Genomic DNA, 20,076 nt, shown 5'->3' with positions numbered 1-20,076 from the left:
GAGCCCATCCCAGCTATCTTCGGGCAGTGGGCAGAGGACACCCTGAACTGGTTGCCAGCCAGTCGCATGGCACACAGAGATAGACAACTCATTCGTTTACACATTTTGGACCGGCTAAGTAAACTTACATACATCATTCACACCGAGGGAGAATTTGGTTAGGCCAATCAACCTGTCATGTTTTTGGAATGTGGGAGGAAACCGGAGTGCCCGGAGGAAACCCACGCAAGCACGGGGAGAACAAGCAAACTCCACACTGGAGGTTCGATCTCATGACCTCAGAACTGTGCCGCCCACGCGCTAACCACACTGCCGCCATGCTGCCCGGTTCTGTTAGTATTAAAATTATGCATGGATTTGCCCCTTTATATCTTTCAGATTTAATTCCCTCCTATGTTCCTGCTCGGAGCCTTCTCTTGGTAAATGCTGGTCTGCTAGTGATCCTAAGAGGGGGTCACTCAAGGGGGTCTCGCCCAGATAGTAATTTAGTCAAGAACGGCCACTGCTTTCACAAAAAAACATTTTTCTTCGAAGTTTTTTCAGGAAACCTAGCAATGTCTAACTGTTGTTTATTGAACAATGGTAAAAGCTAGAAACAACCTTTTTTGTCTAATGAAAGATGAGAATTCAAGCATCTTTTGATATATATTTATTCATGTCAACCTGTACGTTTTTGCTGTACAAAGTACGTTTATTACGCATTTTAGGACGTGTACGTGTAAGACAAGAAAATCTGTACAGAAAAACGCACATTTTTCAATTATGGGTACCGTACGGTATACACCGACTATCAGGAAACGTCAAATCAATCAAGTCAAATGAGTTCGCCGCAGTAGCCTCTATCTCGGTATCATTTTATTTCGTTGCAAACGAAGCGAGCGGTTTGATGTAGTGAAAGGAAGTCCGTATCTTTTTTTAGAGAACCGGCTTTTTCGGCTCAACTCATTAAAGAGAACCGGCTCTCAAACGGCTCACTTGCTTTGATGCATTATATTACGAATTATTATGCTGTATAAAGAAGTTGAGAAAAAAAGGACGTATAAAAGGAGAAAATGAAAAAAGACAGGTTTGTGGTTATCCCTTTAATCAGTATATTACCAACAATAATTTAATGCAGAAAATGATTTAATAACTTGAATAAGAAAATGTATTATTCTACTTAATTATATTTGCATGTATTTTTTCCTTCTAAAGTGAACGTCCAAGCTACTTATTTTGGAACTGTTTTAATAATAAACCTCATTCATGTCGAGCAACTCAGGATCTCACAACAAAGAGCTAATTAACCATATATATGCTATAACAAACGCATGTACAATATAACATGTTAAACTACGTAAATAAACACGTTTAAAAATATGGTGTAAGATTATTTTGTATTTTGTAAGGGAAAATACGACAGTTTGTAAGGGCATGGAGCTCTGGAGCTTGACAGGTATGTATGTTTGCCCGAGTGTCCTGTGCAATGGCTACAGAACTAAACTATCTGTTGGCCTTTAAAAATGGGTTCAAATGGCAAAAAAACATGGCTGGCACCCTCACCCCACATTTGAGAGAAACGTCTGGCATTGAACGAGTTAAGCCGTTTCCCGTGATGTGTACTCAAAGGATGACGCGCACCGACGGCGTCATCATTTGACCAGTATGACGCGAATATGAGGTCGACTAAAAAAAAGCCAGCTCGCAGCACACTAGGGGTCGCTCTATAGCCGCTCATGTGACGTCGGCGCTGGGTGAGTCTGCGCGATCGACATTCGGAGGGACGGAATGGGATGGACGCGAGCGAAGTCTGCTTGGCGCTCGGAAGAAAACGATGGGCGGCAGGGAGGAGCGAGCCCCGGAAGGCGAGGGTTTGGCCCTTGAGGTGCTGGAGCACTCCTCTTTCTCCTCCTTCTCCTGCTCCTCCTTCTCATCCCCGAACTCAAAGCTCTCAGCATCATCACGTTCTCCTGCTGACGCTGCGGCGACACGAGACACTTACCAGAGGCCCGACGAGGACAGGTAGGACTTCTCCAAAACGAGCGATAATTGACACTTTCCGAACTCATTCTCTCATCTAGACATTCAACAATGTATTTGTCGTTTTTTATACTTTACATTGCTGTACATTAAAGTGTTGTCTCTTCCTTGTCAAGGACAAAGTATTCGTAATCATAATGTTGTAGTGTTACATCATTATTTATTGGTGGCTTTTTCTCTCTTGACCGTTGAATCTTAGCTAATCTGCAGTTTGTAGGTCCTCTGAGACTCCAAGAAAAATTTAACAAGAGTTAATAATCTATCTATCTATCTATCTATCTATCTATCTATCTATCTATCTATCTATCTATCTATCTATCTATCTATCTATCTATCTATATCCATCGTTCAATTGAAAGTAAGGTTAGATAGACTCAGTAAACCACTAAAAAAATAATTTTACAAGAAAATCACAAGGACCCAGCTTTTTTCAGAACCAGTCCGCAGGCTACCGTCCTTAGGGTGCTACTTCTCAACAAGGCCCACTGGTAACTCATGTGGTCCTTAAAATTTAACTTTTGTTTTTTTGCCCAGTGGCCAATCACATTTCTCCTTTAGAATGGGCCAAATATTCGTCCGGCCCCTTTAATTTGTAGTTTTCATGGTAAATGGCCTGCATTTATTAGCGCTTTTCATGTCAATGACCTCCCAAAGTGCTTTACAATGTGCTTCACACTTACCCATTCACACACACACTCACTCACACACCAGCTCAGTAGCCTAGATGGTAGGGCGCCCGCTTTGAGACTGGGAGGTCGCTGGTTCGCGCCTCGCCCGAGTCATACCTAAGACTTATAACATTGGTAAAATGGCGGCGCCCTCTGTTGGCTGCGGCTGCATCGGCTCGCTACAACGGGTCAGGTGTATCGACATTTCGTTCTGTGTACATTGTTACAAAGAATGACAATACAAAGGAAATTATTATTATTATTATTATTATTACCATGTCATCCACAAGGTTCTGAGCCTTTTTCCCCAAGTAGTCATCTTTTCAGCCCATATTTTTATTTATCATTATAGTTACACTTGAATGTTACCCAAGACAGTGTAAAGCAAAACAAGTGTTGGGCAGTTGTCTGTTGTTCCTGCAAAACCCAGTGATATTGTTTATTTTGCATCATTCTGGTTATCTACCTTGCTGCCATGTTTCAAAATATCCACATGAGCTTTATCACACTCAAAATTGTCTCTGTTTGTAAGAATGCTTAGTTTGTGTACATGTCATGCTTTTCTCTCATTAAAAAAAAGATTGGTTTGGTGCCCTTCGACTGGCCAGCAACCTGTTCAAAGTGTCCCTTGCCCACTGCCTGAAGTCAGCTGGTATGGGCTCCTGAGGATAAGCGGCACAAAAAATAGATCTGCAGATGGATGGTTTGGTTGCTCCTACCCTTAAAAGGAAGTGTGCTAAAAAAGATCCCATCCAAAATTATGCGCTTTTCATTAATCATAAACTTAAGCAGCATGAAAGGAGTGTTTTAAAATGTTCTAAAAGCTAACATTTTAAATCCCGGCTCAGCATTTACTTTGACGTTGAACACCACAATGTAGGAGGTCTGCTTGAAATGGAGAGTGTAATTACAAAACTGAGCAAATGACCTGTTGCCACACCCACTTGGAACATAGTGTTTAGCACTGGGCGTTTGTTTGAGAGAACCAGTACAAGGCAGCTCTCTTAAAGAGGAGTTTTGCCTGTCATTACTGATGATGTAAACCTGAGGTGTACCATCAGGACCCTGAGCCTAACCTTTTGTTCAAGACAAGCTTCTCTAAAATTTGCAGTTTTCCAACTTTACCCTCATGTGTTTAAATCCCTCCAGGTCTGCCCTTGAGGCACCAATTGTTGATCCCTCCAGGTCTGCCCCTCCTTAAGGCACCTTGTGTTAAGGTTTTGAGGGTGATGGACTCATGAGGGGAAAGCAAGAACTGCAGGTGGAGGTGCTCAAAATAAGGGATTGTATTGAATAACAAACCACTACCAAAGTAGCAAACAAAGAAGTGGGCACAAACCAACTAACAAAACGTCCAAACGAAAAACAAGAAACAAACATAAAACTTGACAAACTTCAAACTAGAAACAAACAATTGTAACTGGAAACTGTAATTAGCAAACAAAACAAAAAAAAACCCAGCATGCCAGTGGAATGAAATGCAAAGACGATGCCAGAAAAATAAAAAAATGACCTGACAAAGTTATCAAAATGTTCTTTTAAAGGGTTTTAAAAATTGGGCACAGGTGTGTGATCATTTCAAACACCTGTGCCCATTTCAAACGCCGCCTGGGGCCCTCTAGTGGTAGGAGGTATGTCAGACCCTAACACCTTGGCTCACTCAACATCTTACTTAATGTATTTTCTTCATGGTTTGAGGTACCCTCATGTCGCTTCATCATAAGTTTCACCAAGCAGACTTTACCTGTTTTCTGAGGCCCCTTCAAGATCTGCTCCACATCGATATATGGTCAAATCAGGCGTGTATGTACATACCCATCATATCTTAAGCCAGTATTTTTAACCACTGTCTTGTGAGATATTGTCAGGTGTGCCGTGATAAATCATCCGATTTGCGTGCCTGTGCGGTCTAGCAAAAGCTATCTTTCATTCTGATTTACTTTTACCGAATATGCAACGGCACTTACTGGTGGTATAAAGCGGGACTTTTTCAATGACAGCCATGTGCCATGGCTCAAAAAAGGTTGAAAAACACGGTCATAAGCCAACAGGTTGTCAACACCCCTTTAATATCCACATCCCTATAGACATGCCTTTCCTTTATATCAGGGGTGGCCAACCCGGTCCTCAAGAGCCGCATGTCCTGCATGTTTTTGGAGTTTCTCTGTTCAAATACAGGTGAGTCCAATCACCTGGGTCATTATCAAGCTCCTGCACAGCTTGCAAACAATCTTGAAATTTGCATCACCTGAGAAACCTCCAAAACATGCAGGACATGCGGCTCTTGAGGACCGGGTTGGCCACCCCTGCTCTATACGGTCTCTGGCACCCTGGCCCACTCAACTTCTAACCTATACGCTCAGTAACAGGTCATCTCCCGATGTGATCTAAAGGCCCCACTGGTGTACTAAGCGGTCACTGGTTTACCAGAAGCTTGGAACACCCAACTCAACCTTATCTATTTTTTTGAGGTCCCAACTTATGCCCTAATATATTATCAGACTAGGTCCGTCTAATTATGTCTACCCTTCTCACTTATGTCTTCGGCCAACAGGTGATCTACGCCCCAACATCGACCCCATGTGAAATTGTCTGTCCCGAATATCTCTTTTTTTAAATGGCCAGAGAACATCTGCTTAGGTCAGACCCACAATTGGGTTACAGTCTTCTCCTTAGTGTCCATTCCTCTAGGTTGATGCCAAATGTACTCTTCCCAATTGCACCCTACCTATTGTCTCTTGTTAGAAGAGACTTAGGCCTACTTATGACCCGGGTTCCCCCATCATCCAACCTTCACGCCACACATCTTATGGTATGTAATTAGATTAAGATTTAGCAATGCGTAATTCAAGAATCAAAGTTCCTTTTCTGTTGCCTGTGCAGTAAAATACTTACAGATAATCTCAAGCATCGTGCCATTCCTCAGATTACTAAAAAAATTATCCTTTACGACCATTGTAACAAATGTACAGAAACACAACACAAATTATTCCTACATGAGTAGAAACTGACTCTTTGTACAGCGTTCCACATGTGCCCTGCCCGTAACATCACTTATTTTTATCATTCTCTTTGATGGAGACGATCAACATGGCGCCTCGAGGCAAATGAGTGGGGAACAACTGCAGCGTGTTATTACCGAGGCCCCAAAATGGAGGCCCAGCCCTGGTCCATGCAGAACATAAAACACAGCCTTCAGCCGGCCGCTCTGGAAATAGCCTGACCGAGCAGGGCTGGGCCAAGTTATCCATTACGCCGTGTCGACGTGTGGAAGAGCTGCTTTTTTCAGTCATTTTTCCATCACCACCCATTCGCTCTAGAGTACTGGCGGGCACAGCTGCTGGTGGGAGAAAAAAAAACTTGCTTTCCTTCAGAGCAAACAAAATCTTGTATCCTGTTTATGGGTTAGTCAACCATAATGCAAGTTTTGAAGGGATATTTTTTGGAAAGAAATGATGTGGTTAATCTTTTCTACAGTAAACTGCAACAGTAAGAAGAACTTTATCCTCCATACAGAAAATGGGTTACACATTTTAAAATATTTTCTTACATGATGCATGTTTCACTAATGCCCCAGATGAGTACACAGAGCCCTAAATTTTAAATGTGTTTACAAATCAGTTAATTATATTCTCTTGTCATGGGTGTATTACAATTGGCATTCTATTCAACTGTTAAGAAACAACTTTCCTAAGTATTAACAACTGATCTGAGGGTCTCGCCATCCCTGCGTGGGTTTGAATTTTAACTGTTTGCAAATCAGCTAATCATGTTCACTCGTCATAGGTGTAATACAATCTGCATTCTATGTAGAAAAACAACTTTCCCGAGTTCCAACAACAGATCTATGGGTCTCGCCGCCCCTGTGCAGGTTTTTTCGGGCACAATGGTTTCCTTTCACTTACAAAAAACATGCATTCAGGTTAGTTGGTGAGTTGAAATTGTCCCTGGGTATACATGTGAGAGTGCATGATTGTCTGTCTACCTACGTCTCTCTGGCTACCAGTTTAGAGTGGCCCCTGCCCACACTCGAGAACAATGTACACTACATTGTAATCAATGAGAACAAAGAAAATTCTATATCAAAGGTGTAGAAAACGCTTGTCCTCGAGCCACTAAACCAAGACCCACCCCCACCCACAAACTACCCCAACCGAAACCTAATTCAATAATCTAAGCAGGCTTCTACAGAGCTCCCTGATGAACAAATCATTTGGGTAATTAATGTTGGAAGAGGCCCTGTAATTGGCTGGCAACCAATTCAGTGTGATCCCTGCCCACTTTTCGAAGTCAGCTGGGTAGCCCACCTCTGCTTAAGATCAGTGAATCAAGTGTGATAGAGGACAGAATAAATATAGTGCCTCGAGGACAATGGTTTCCCTTCAACATTAATAGAAAATTGATTTGTTATTATCCTTATCACGTACATTGTTAACAAAGATTAGACGTGGCACTCCAGGGTAAACGTGTAACAGACTCATAAGATTAAGATATTAGGGTAGATAGGTCCATGTCATCAAAATTCTCCAGGGTAAAATACTATTCCAGTTATTTTCGTCCCAACTGTCTGACAGCAGAGACATTTCGTCATCTCACGAACGGCTAATGACCTTGTGTTGTTTGTGTTTGGTGGGTAGTAATCGGCCTCCTGACTCCTTGCCGTCTCTCAAACATGGCCATCCTTCAGCTGCACTTTGCCTCTTACATCAGTCATTCTCAGACTTGAACATCACTCTCAACTCCGCAAAAAAATGGATCCAGTGCAACTTGATACCGTCTATTTCTAACCGATTCTCATCTCGGGTGCCATGTTTGTCCACAAGTAAACATCTTATTATCTATGCATCCTAAATGGTTCTCAGTCAAATTGAGTATCCCTGGAGCCATTAGGCACGAACGGCGCCCTTTTAAACCTTTTAGATGTGAAATAATGAAAATATTGAGAGTGGGTTTTGTCATAGGTTGATGTAGGACTTCCTATAACCATTAAGCAGAGCAGGCTAAAAACGTTATGATTCTAGTTTATAGGCCATTTTGTCTTCTGGGTGCGATTTGGCATGATTTACCTCTTGCTTTAGGCACTCACGCTTACTGTTTTGTTTCGGGCAACAGGTGGTGACATGTTTCCTCGTTGATAAGAGTGACCTGAATGAGCATGTATTATTAATATGATAGTAAGACCTTGCAGGTAAAGACTGTACAACCCTGCCACAAAATGTGCCCAACTGATGGTTAATTTTCCGCATCTTAATAATAATAATAATAATAATAATAATAATAATAATAATAATAATTTCCTTTGTATTGTCATTCTTTGTAACAATGTACACAGAACGAAATGTCGATACACCTGACCCGTTGTAGCGAGCCGATGCAGCCGCAGCCAACAGAGGGCGCCGCCATTTTTACCAATGTTATAAGTCTTAGGTATGACTCGGCCGAGGCGCGAACCAGCGACCTCCCAGTCTCAAAGCGGGCACACTACCATCTAGGCTACTGAGCTGGTTAGGTATCATTTTTTTATATTTTATTGTAAAATTGAAATGTGTCACTGGATATTTAGTCATAATTTTGTGAGTTTTCGAGTTGTATCCCTATCAGTAATTAGTTCATCGCATCAATATATTAATCAAGTTAATCATTTAGTGGCAATCAAAGCACCTTATGATTATCCATATATTAGAATGTAATTATTTACTTAGTTGTTTTACAGCTCTACGTTATTCTAATTGGTGTTCTGATTTAGTGGGGGGAGGGGGTTGGCGTTGTTTTAGTCTTATCAAACCACCTGCACGATTCAGTCTGGAAAAAGGACTGGTGTGTAGATGGTGTTTTAGGAATTTTACATTGATTTATGTTTTGTTTTTGTGATGTTCCCTTCCTTATTATTGTCAGCCATTTTGAAAGCACACTTGTGAAACCATTGAAGCCTTGTTCTGTAACAACAAGCACAGAATATTCAGTTTTATTTGTTTTCATCTGCTTTTTTTTCTATCATAAAATCCTAAATAGTACTGCTGAACTCCAGCACTTTTTTTTAGCCATCATGTCACACAACCCGAATGGTAAATGAATATGTGGAGGAAGAAAATGCTATTCTCCAAGTTTTTTGAATTTTATTTATGTAAGATACCATTTTTAATAGGGACACAACACTTTTTTTTACATTCTGACGTAGTTGTTTACAGTTGCAGTGAAATTATACAACTTTGGCAAACTTTACCATTAAGTAGTGATAGAAACTAGAGCTCGTCTTTAACAATCAAAAGAAACCTACAAGACATTGCCCTTTTAATGGGGAAAATATTCCAAATAATATTGCTCATTTTAAAAGGGACACAGAGAAAACCCCATGGAAGCAGACCACACCAAAGAAGTTGTTGATCGATTTTTTTTTGCTATTTATTGGGGGTGCCTTGTAGCAGAACCTAGCTAAAGACACTTACAGAGGCCTAAAGTACATTCATGGAAATTTTTACAGACATCGGTTCAGCCGTTTTGGAGCTTTTAGATCACATACAAACACAGAAATCAGGATTTATAAAGCAGTTTAGATTTAGATGGATTAAATAAATATATTTTTTTACCTATGAGTGTTTAAAATAAAGCACATTTATATGATATTTTTTTACCACTAGGAGATGCAAAATAAAACACAATGCCCTTTTAAGTATCATTATTCTTATTTAAACAGAAAAATAAGATAAATATACCGTACATTATGTTGTTCCTTTGTAGTAGCTTAGTAATTCTCATTGTGTTTTATGTGTTGTATTTTTTTTTAAATACTTTTCGCAGTGCCGACACCTCCGTTCAAAGGGGCCCCAGCTGTGAATGGACAGAGCAAGCGGTCATGTCGTCGTTGCAGGCGGATAGCATGAACTCAAACATGGAAGGCGGCGGGGGACACGGCGGCGAGAAGAAAGCCTGCCCCGTGCACACCTCGGGTTCGGGCGACGCCAAGCGGGGCTTCCGTAAGAGCCGGCACAACGATTACGTGAAGATCTCCATGAAGGAGCCCGAAGTCAACCGGCTGCCGCCCGAGTGGTGGAAGACCACACTTCTCTTCTTCTACGCCGGCCTCAGCCTAGTCCTGACCACGGTGGTCATCACGGTGGTCCACGAGAGGGTCCCGCCCAAAGAAAGCATACCGCCGCTGCCCGACACCTTCTTTGAATATATTGACAGAGTCAAGTGGGCCTTCACCGTTACAGAGGTCAACGGCATCGTGCTGGTTACCATTTGGTTCCTGCAACTCTTCTTCTTCAACCACAAGTAAGAATTCTACACTTTCAATTTGAAATACAAATGGGGGTGGGCGTTACTGGGAATTATGGTCAGTTTTGAGTACATTACTGAAAATAAATTATTTACAGTTGTTAGTTACTTCGTTTAAATATGTAATTGTTATACCCCCAGAATACTGATACCCTAAAGTAGTGCATCTAGGTACGAATGACTGTATATACTCAAATTGAAGCTGAAGCCTGAAAACTGCTTAAAAATAGCCACATAATAAAATAAATAGTTGTCCACTAACCTGTGTAGGCGGTGAATCGTTTCTATTTATTTGCTAGTGCAGTATTGAAAGCCTGCAAACTAACAACCTAGACATTCCATCTTTTTTTTTGTCTTCAAACCACTCAAATAATTCCTTCTCCATCTCTGGGTAATGCCCAAGACAATATCAGGAGGGAAAAAATAAGCATTCTCATACATTGTTCTTGAGACGCCGTAACTGTATTCAGTTGTATTTCTACTAGATATAAATATGCCACCTTACTCCAAATGTATATGCAGTGTTGAGTTGCTGGTGGACTGAAGATTGTATGAAACTTCACAGAAGTTGGTACCATCAGATAAAAGAAGACATTGTAATCCATAATGCTTTTAAAAAGTAGCGGAGGAAGGCACTATGTTGTAAAGATAACACTTGGTTTGGTATCCAAGTAAACACATGGTAGTATTGATCGGTACCAATCTGATATCAATATTTGTCGCAGGAAAATGTTATGATCATTGAATAATTGTAGCCTTCCGCCCCTTGGGGTAGTTTTTTATTGCAGCACAGATCTTGTAGGAACTGAAAATGTTTAGTTTTGTGTTAAATAACTATATAAAACACGTGAACAGTATAAAAAAATAATTTGAAATATTTGTATCACAACTGTTTCAGAACAAAAGCCAAGAGAGTCAAACCAAAAAAAGCAGTAATATAGGGAAAATACTCATACCATATAACAATGTCATCTAGAGAATTAAAATACTTTCCATTGCACAAAATTTCGAAAATAAAGTCGGTAATGCATAAGTTCAATTGTCTCTCATTGGCTCCATTACCATAGTGACAACTGATTTGCAGGTTTTTGTTCAGTAACAGTAACATGTTTACATTTTGGTTGCAGCTTGTTGTTCTGCAGGGAGAGCTTTTTTGTGTTTTTATGTAAAATTGTGGTGTTCACTCAGTAGAAGAGCACCTCACCCTACAAATTACACCTGGCATTGTTCTTTTTTTTAGTTGGAAAAAAGTCTGCTTTCAAATTGTCTTTGTCATTTTTAGCTCCTAGTAGGGGAGGGCGCATCGATTTGGCCCTCTCTTCTGCATCACAGCCAGAATGCAGCAGCAGGCCAGGTAGGGAGAGGCGCTAAAAGTGTGCCTGTCAGTTACACTCAGGCATAAGCGTAGAGTGGCCAAAGGTGCTGGGTAAGGGAGATAAGGGCAGTGCTATTTACATAGATAAGCGGCGCTTAGAGGAAATTAGTGCAGGCGCGAAGTAGCAATCCCACCACAATAGTTTGATCTGATACAAGTACTTAATAATATTGATATTTGGATTGATCCGCCCACCCCTACTGACCAAGTCCATCACTAAATACCATAAATTCCAAACTACAGAGCTTACCTGATTAAAGGTCCCATGCTCAAACTTGGGAAAAATCTCAATCATTTTAGATTTTAAGGCGCAAGTTCAGCCCACAACTCCCACCAACCCAGTATGATATTTTGGTGTCGACGCCTTTGGCTGCAGAACGGCAACAGCACCGTGCGCCCTCACACCTACAATTTGAGCTCTTTATTTCCAGACAATCGCGCCAGGGCAACCTTACTGTGGAGAATAGTGCTATATTGCAACACAGACGTGGTTCTTGTGATGTTGTCATTGGTGGTTGCGCTGTGACGAAACAAATTGTGTTCACTTGTCCTCGCTCCTCGAGGATTAAAGGAATCACAGCGACCTGACAATGACTCTGATGATAAGGAAAGAGAACAAAAGTGTTTTTTATACCCACCAACACTACTGGGTTACACATTAGCCTACCACTTTTTCCCCTTAAAACACCTACCGATTTTATTTAAAATTTACTGTGTTTTCAAATTCAACATAAACAAAAAAATCTTCACTCAAGACTAGTATTTTAGTCCAGAGGTTCTTTATTTCAAAGTCTTTGTGCGTGAATAAACCGCTGCAAAAATCGCATTATATTTCAGTTTTGGTAAAAGTTTGCCACCTCTGGTCTTAAACAAGCACATGTTTTTTTTAATATTCTGGAGACATATTTTAATTTGCATGTAAAAATAGAGAGCATGATAACATCTACCGCTTTGTACAGTATGTAACGTCTACTGCTGGTCAATACAGACATTGAAATTGATTTCATCCGTGGGTTGAAAAATTGAAATATCGTAAGTATGTTGTCAATATTAAATAAGTACCAGCAAACCCCCCGTTTTTTGTATTATATGAATAATGTCGGAAAAAACAAAAACTAAGTTCTCCACTAGAAGGGCACCAGAAATGTTTTTGGACCTTACTTCAGTGTTTTGTATTTAGAGCACATGTGTCGTGGTAAAGGGAAGCTTGTCCTTTTTATTCTGTGCCCCCCTACACTTGAGGAATATACAATAATGGCAGTTTTGAATAATCCTACAATTTAAAGGACCTCTGTGAACTACTCATTTTTTTAATTGCCTTAACTACTGTTGCTGGGCAAAATTTTTATCCCACCACGAAAGAAAAAAGAAAGGTTTAAAACATAGCAAAAAGTGTCGGCTTGTTGTCAGGAACTTACGATAATTCATATTTTGCAGGTCCATAGTATGCAGACGCTACTTCTTCATCTTGGGGACCTTGTACTTGTACCGTTGCATTACCATGTACATCACGATCCTGCCTGTGCCTGGTTTGCACTTTACCTGTGCGCCCAAGGTAAGATCATCATAATACCTCTCGGTGGCAGCAGCATCTCTGATAGAGTCATGGTTGATTTGTATTTTTTCACACCAAACAAAGACAATTGAATTCATCAACTCATTTAACGACATTACGTTTCTAGAATAGCAGTCAATAAGTGACTGTACAAAAAACGACAAGTGTCATTTTGCTCATTCCAAATAATCTTCTTATTTTATCATATTTCAAACTTCTTCTTGTCGTCATATATGCAATGTTGTCCTTAATAGGACAGTGTATTATTTTGCGCCTCATAGTGGTTAAAAAATACTTCAGCAAAAAATATATCTGCTGATCTAAAAATTAAGTAAAAATAAATAAACTATCTAGTAAAGGTAAATACTCGTACGTCAAGAAATTCGTATTCATTTTAGATAACATGAGCCTCGCTTAAAGGAAACTGACACAATTGTCCTCCAAAACCTTTAAAAAGGCTGGGCAAAAAATGAGAAGAAAAATGGGGCGTGTGGATCGCTTTGAGTGTCCGTAGTTTGTATTATTCCTTGTGCTGTGTAGTGTTCCTTCTTCAGTTGCGCTACAATATACAGCGGCATCTAGTGGTCAAATAATCCGTAATGTCCCTTTAATATAAGCAATGATCTAACAGGAGAAAACTGACAATTATTTTCATTTTAAAAATCGTGTTTTTTAATAAAGTTAGCAAAATACTTAAACAATTACTTTGTTTTTATAAAAATAAAAATAAATAATACTAAAATGATCAGAACTTCCTGTCATTTGCTTTTTAAAATGTATTCGACCACTAAAAAAGTTAAATTATTTGCCATTTTTACAAGATGTTTTGCAGGATATACAGATCAAATTTTTAAATCTAAATCTTTAGATCCAGCGTCCTCTTAACTCAGATTTGTTATCTTACTACTTTTTGTTAGCCTCACAACTGCTGGCATGTTGACTTTATAAGGATCCCTGAAACTAAACACCAGAATACAAAATCCCAAACTTATTTTTTTTTTGTATTTTCATTTCTGCCAACATTTTTCCATCTAATTTGATTTTGACACAAAAATAGGAGGAAGTAAAAGAACAACCCACACTAAAACTTCCTGTTTCTCATTGCCAGATGGCAGTGAAGTGCAGTCAGATCACAAATGAATGAACCCACATCTTGTTCGTCATTCAATTGGAAAAAGACAATATATAAATTAAGCAATATACAAATTGTAGCATAAAAAACATTTATTGTCTTACCTTAACTTAAGGTCTATGACAGGGGTGGCGAACACGTTTGACAGAAAGAGCCGAAATTTTTAACTGTGAGAGTAAAAGAGCCACACAACGTACTGACCTGCCATGACAGACAGACACACACAAACACACACAATTAAAAACATATTATTTCCCATAACACACATAACATAACACTATTTCTGTTTCGCTTTGCATTTTGCCATTTTGACCATGAGGGTAACAGTCTGCACGCTCATGAAATGTTTACTTAATTTCCCGGCATTAGGCGTAACCTACGCAGATGATTGGCAGTCAGTTATGTGTCCGGAGCAGTATAAAAACAACAAATCTGCCAAATTAATTTCCAAATATTATTTATTATTTGTTATTAACTCTGTTGGATTTAAGTGTGTTTTAAGAGGGGGGAAAAAACTAAACATGAAACAGCCATAGTATATAGAAAATATGATGAGGCAAAGAGCCGCATTCTGATTGGCCAAGAGCCGCGTGTTCGCCACCCCTGGTCTATGAGATGCTTCTTTTGAATAATTTAATGGAAAAGTAATCCACTTTTGTGAAAAAAAGTCCATGGAACAAGAAAAAAATTACTTTCGCTAATTCTATTGTTTGGGCCTGAGTTAATCAAAATCCTTGATCTCACTATCGCCCCCTGCCATGAGGCGGGAGACTTGAATGACTAGTTTGGCATTTCCAGGCACTCAGCAAAGTAATATGTTACATATAATTGTAATAAAAATATTCATAATATCCATCCATCCACCTATTATCTGCACCGCTTATCCTAAGCAGGGTCGCAGGGGTGCTGAAGCACATCCCATCTTCGGGCAGTGGGCAGGGGACAACCTGAACCGGTTGTCAGCCAGTCGCACACAGAGACGACAACTCACTCGCTCATTCACACATAGGGACAATTTTTTGACCGGTCAATTAACCTGAAATGCATGTTTTTTCAATGTGGGAGGAAATTGGAATGTCCGGGGTAAACCCACGCAAGCACGAGGAGAACATGCAAACTCCGCACAGAAAGGCCGGTAGCTGGATTTCATTCATGACCTCAGAACTGTGCTGCGGATGCCCTAACCACTCAGCTGCCGTGCCGGCTATTCATAATATACATATTTTTAAGTTAAATAAGTTCTAATCACAATATGCAAAAACTATGCGATTTTGAAAATGAAAATCCAAAAATTGTGATGTTAAATAAGAAAGAATTTTAACACTATAAATAGTTAAAACATTTACATATTTTTTATGTTGTATTTCAATGATGCCATCCCTGCATGTCACTGCCAGTTAGCAAATTAGCAAACAAACATTTTCATCAATTTCACCGATATTCACAAGCTCACTCAATATACTTCCCCTTCAGCTGTATGGAGACTCGTACGCCAAGTTCCAGCGAATTCTGAGGTTGATTTCTGGCGCAGGGCTGTCCATCACCAAGTCCCACATCATGTGTGGGGACTTCCTGTTCAGCGGACACACTGTCATGCTCACCCTCACCTATCTGTTCATTAAGGAATGTAAGTCATTTTTCCTTGCAAATAGAACATACTGTAAATTCCTGACTACAGCGCGACTTTGATTAAAAGCTGCATGCCCAAATTTGTGAACAAACTCTACTTTATCTTTGTACAAACCTCACCGGATCTTAAGCCACAAAATGAGCTAATTGATGTCCATTTTTTACATTTTATGCCCTGTGCACAGCAAGCGCCAACCTTGCGGAGAATCTGGCATTGACGCCTATCTCTGCAGAACAACAGCTCTGTGCCACCGCACACTGTTTTCTGCTGCGTAGTTTTTCAGTTCTGCTCCAAGTTGTTTCCGTCACAGGTTTTTGTATCATGTGACCATTCAACATGGCAATTTCAAAGACCAGCATATATTCACTACTGCGACAAAAGAAAACTTGAATGAGGGCTACGTCGCGTAAAATGTGAGCCCTGTATTACTAGATGACAGCGCCAGTACAACCATACTGTGGAAAATAATGCTAAATTGCAACACAGACATTTTTTTGTGTTGTTGTCATTAGGGGTTGCTGCGGCAATGCAACAAAATGCATTTTCTTGTTATCGTTCCTCGAGGATGAAAGGAAACTTCAGTGACCTGCATTGATGCAGATGATATGGAAATAGAAGTGTAATGTTTTTGACAGCAAACTTCCACAGCTGTGTAATTCGGATGTGTAAATTGAGGACTTGATATGCGGCTGAAAAAAGTTGTAAATTTCGTTGTAAATATTGGAAAAAGGACTATAAAACCTCCCATTTTGCTTCTGTTACGTATTAAAGGAATAATGTTTGCAAAATCATGGACTAATTTCTCTTAAAGGGCGTCATACATGTTTCCAGATGTCACCACGTTGTTTTGTATTTTCCTAGGTGCCTCCATTAAAATCTATCTATCTATCTACCCTGGTCATATCCCTCCAGAGGGGTGACCGACAGCCAGACAAACACATACAAAAATAAAGAAAATGCAAAAAAGGGAAAAAGTAGCAAAAAACAGACACAAAATGTTTTGGACCATGGCCAACCCAAAAGCCCAAACACCCAAACAAGTTAATCACCTCGGCACCCAAGTTGGTCATGCTTTCGTCCCTCCAGATGAAACGGGACACAAGAAAGCGGCCATGTCACTCGGGTCAGGGTGACACAACACACTCCTCTGTTCAACAGCAGGGCCCGACAGCTTTCACTGGTTTACCCCTGCCGCATCATACGGGTGCCCTGCCCATCCCTTAGTTCGCGTCCAAAAATCCCACTATCCTTTCACAACACCTCTCCACTCATTCCTATCACCAACAAGAGGTCTAGCTTCCATTATATTTAGACCTCTTTCCTGCAGTGCACTTACACTATTCCTCCACGTCAATCGCGGCCTTCCTCTTGGTCTCCTTCCATTTACTTCTGCTCTGTAGATCCTCTTCAACATTCATTCCTCATCCATCCTCTCCATGTGTCCAAACCAACCGAGTACTCTTTTATCCACACACTTGCTCGGTTCCACTACTACTCCAGTTCTGTCTCTCACAATTTCATTTCCCAATCTATCCAATCTTGTCACTCCTAACATACTCCACAAACACTTTATCTCAAAAACATTGAATTTCCTTCTCAAATCTGCGTTCAGGCTCCAAGTCTCTGCACCAAACAACACAGTCGGCACAATCAGACTCTCATACAGTCCCCTTTTAACATCCATACTCATACTCTTGTTGCTCATCACTCTCCTCAGGGTACCCAAAACCTTGCTTCCTTGATTCACTCTGTGCAACACCTCGCACTGCATTCCACCAACTGCAGCCACATCACAACCCAAGTACCTAAAGCTTTCAACCTCTTTCAGCACATGCCCATGCAACCTTATTTCTAACCATGAAAATAAAAATAAATAAAAAAGTTGCGGTTTATGGATGAAAAGCAACCCATTGTGAACTGAGGGAAGAGATAACATTTATCAAAGCTAGAATAAACACTAGGAGTCCCTCTTTTAATGACGGACTTTCCTCGCAGACTCTCCTCGATCCTTCTGGTGGTACCACTTGACGTGCTGGCTCCTGAGTGCGGTTGGCGTAGTGTGCATCCTGGTGGCACACGAGCACTACAGTGTGGATGTGGTGGTGGCCTACTTTATCACAACACGACTCTTCTGGTGGTATCACAGTATGGCCAACAGACAAGTAGGTCTTTTCCCAACTTTTCGTTTATGTTTATATTTTTACACTTTAACTCTCTATCAAATGTTTATTGCATGATTTTTAAAGCAGATTTAAACTCAAAATTTAAGCTCTCATTGTATTGTGAATGTTTCTGACACTAAAAATAAGATCATCCATAATTATTTCTCAAAACATTGTTGGTGTATTAAAATAATATTTCTTGGGCTTATGATTGGCTGGCAACCAGTCCTGGTTTTTCCCTGCCCACTGCCTAATGTTGCCTCCCTTATCTGTTTTGTTTGTATGTGCAGTGTCAGTGTTCCTCCAGCAACTACCTCACCAACACTTGGTGGAACCCGCTGTTCAACTTCATGGAGCGCAACGTGAGCACACCCGTACCACGCGTGTATGGCTGGCCCGTCAGCTGGGCGCCCGCCTGCATCAAGAACCCTTGCAAGAAATACTCCATGGTACAGAGCACACGTGATGAGTGACGGAGTGGGCGGTCTTCCACAAACTAATGTGCCTAGAAGGAGAATTACGCTTTATCTGTCTGTGATTTTGCTGTCTAATTTAAATAGTTGCCTTGTCGTATGTGTGTGTGTGTATACTGTACATACTTATGCCAGCTTCTAGAGCAGAGGTGGGCAACATTTTGAGAACTTTCCTGCAACATAAAAAACCCCAATGTTTTCAACAAATGCTCTTAAAGAGACACTGTGTAATATTTGACCATTTGTCGTCGTTGTGTTTAGTGCCACCAAAAAAACAGTGCTGTAAAGCACAAGGAAAAATACAAACTATGCAGATTCAAAGTAACCAAACTGCAACATTTTGGTATTTTTTCTACCCTGCCTTTTACTTTTTTTTTTACCCGTAGCAGTAAGTTGGCGTAATCATGTCAGCTCCCTGTAGGTGAGCCTCATGTTATGGAAAATAAATACAAATTCCTTGACCTTTTTATTTTGTATTCTATTTTTTATTTTTAAAAAACGTTTATATGATAGTTCATGTATTTTTGCTTAGTATTTAAATTTCCTTTTTTTAATGAATGCTGTTTTTTTTACCACTAGTAACTGCTAAATAATAGACAATCTTCCTTTAAGATTAGGTCTTGACTGACTATAATCAGCCCAATATGGTCATTATCATATCGACCTAAAATAAAACTAATCAAACAACTACAGTAGAAGTCATCAATCAAATAGTCATTTTTATGATGCTGCATATTGATATGGTTAATAAAAAATCCACATTGGTCAGCCTGTATATAATATCCAGTACATATTAGTTCCCCACCTCTGTTCTAGGCAATTTTAGAAGCATTTATAGTGACTTCACCTCCCAAAGTACCATTTTTTTGTTTTGTTTTTGTATGATCGGACCTCACTACTAGCGTCACAAGGTGCCTTAGAGCAGTGTATTCTGTGCTTTGTAGCGTCAAGACAACATATTAGTATTAATTAACAATCAAACTATATTTTATTCTGGGTCATAATTTTGTCCGTCACAATAAAACATTTCATGGTCGGCAATGTTTGACAATATAAACAGTCTGTGCTTATTTAATGTACCAGTCAGCCGACCACCAGTGGGCGAACACAACTGGTGAAAGCAAGTCGTGCTCAGACAAGAAAGTACAGCAACAATTAGAGTTGAAGAGCACCTTCATGAAAAACTAATCTATCGCCTGAACTTTGTGATCGGGACTTGGCCAAGTGGTGGGAATTCACTGCCTTTGTAGGTTCATGTGTGTACCAAAACTGCCTTGATGATTATGACCTCATTGTATGACTGAGAATTATTGATGATTAAACTTGATTCTAGAACGCTTTGATTTGTGTGTATCATCGCAGTGGTCTGAACATTGTATTAAATGGAATTAAGGACACCCAAACGTCTCATTTGCACTCTTGAAACATCAAAACACAGTATTTGTGAAAGTTCTTTGGATGAATGAGTTAAAATTACAATGGCTGGTGGTCCCAAAATGATGACCCACTTAAACCCATGGGTTCAAGGTACAAGAGGAGGCGCGTCATGCAGAAATGCTAGGCCGACTATCAACAGTCCTGTATTTCCAATTTATTGTCTGAGGAAACCAACTTTATAATCATGAGATAAAACGTGAAAAAAGACGAATTGGCTCTTCAATTTGCAGTTTTCTTGCATCTGGAAGAGTTTTTTCGTTCTATTTTTGTTTGCAAGGACTGTTGAAATCGTAACTATATGTGGGAAACCTTTGGTCTTCCTATAAACCAAGGATCCCCAACCTTTT

The 20,076-nt window shown here is 40.0% G+C and overlaps 1 protein-coding gene across 1 annotated transcript; it reads left to right on the top strand.

The window, feature by feature from the left end:
• Positions 1–1,678: 1,678 nt before the first annotated feature.
• On the top strand, positions 1,679–19,695 carry sgms2a (sphingomyelin synthase 2a). Its single transcript, XM_088341864.1, has 6 exons — positions 1,679–2,001; positions 9,486–9,962; positions 12,778–12,895; positions 15,501–15,654; positions 17,653–17,819; positions 18,110–19,695. The coding sequence occupies exons 1-6, from the start codon at positions 1,814–1,816 to the stop codon at positions 18,290–18,292; spliced, it is 1,287 nt and encodes a 428-aa protein (XP_088197990.1). The 5' UTR covers positions 1,679–1,813; the 3' UTR covers positions 18,293–19,695.
• The last annotated feature ends 381 nt before the right edge of the window (positions 19,696–20,076 follow it).

This window comes from Urocampus carinirostris, chromosome 8, assembly GCF_059441175.1.
Source record: "Urocampus carinirostris isolate Australia breed hairy pipefish chromosome 8, RoL_Ucar_1.0, whole genome shotgun sequence".
NCBI lineage: Eukaryota > Metazoa > Chordata > Actinopteri > Syngnathiformes > Syngnathidae > Urocampus > Urocampus carinirostris.
Note: the sequence above shows the minus strand (reverse complement) of the source record. Positions and strands in the feature narration are given on the sequence as shown.

Bases quoted from the DNA above. Each gene is read 5' to 3' on its own strand.
- sgms2a (XM_088341864.1), top strand. From the start codon at position 1,814: ATGGGCGGCAGGGAGGAGCGAGCCCCGGAAGGCGAGGGTTTGGCCCTT. The intron at 2,002-9,485 runs GTAGGACTTCTC...TACTTTTCGCAG, and splicing joins CAGAGGCCCGACGAGGACAG to TGCCGACACCTCCGTTCAAA. The intron at 17,820-18,109 runs GTAGGTCTTTTC...TTGTATGTGCAG, and splicing joins ACAGTATGGCCAACAGACAA to TGTCAGTGTTCCTCCAGCAA.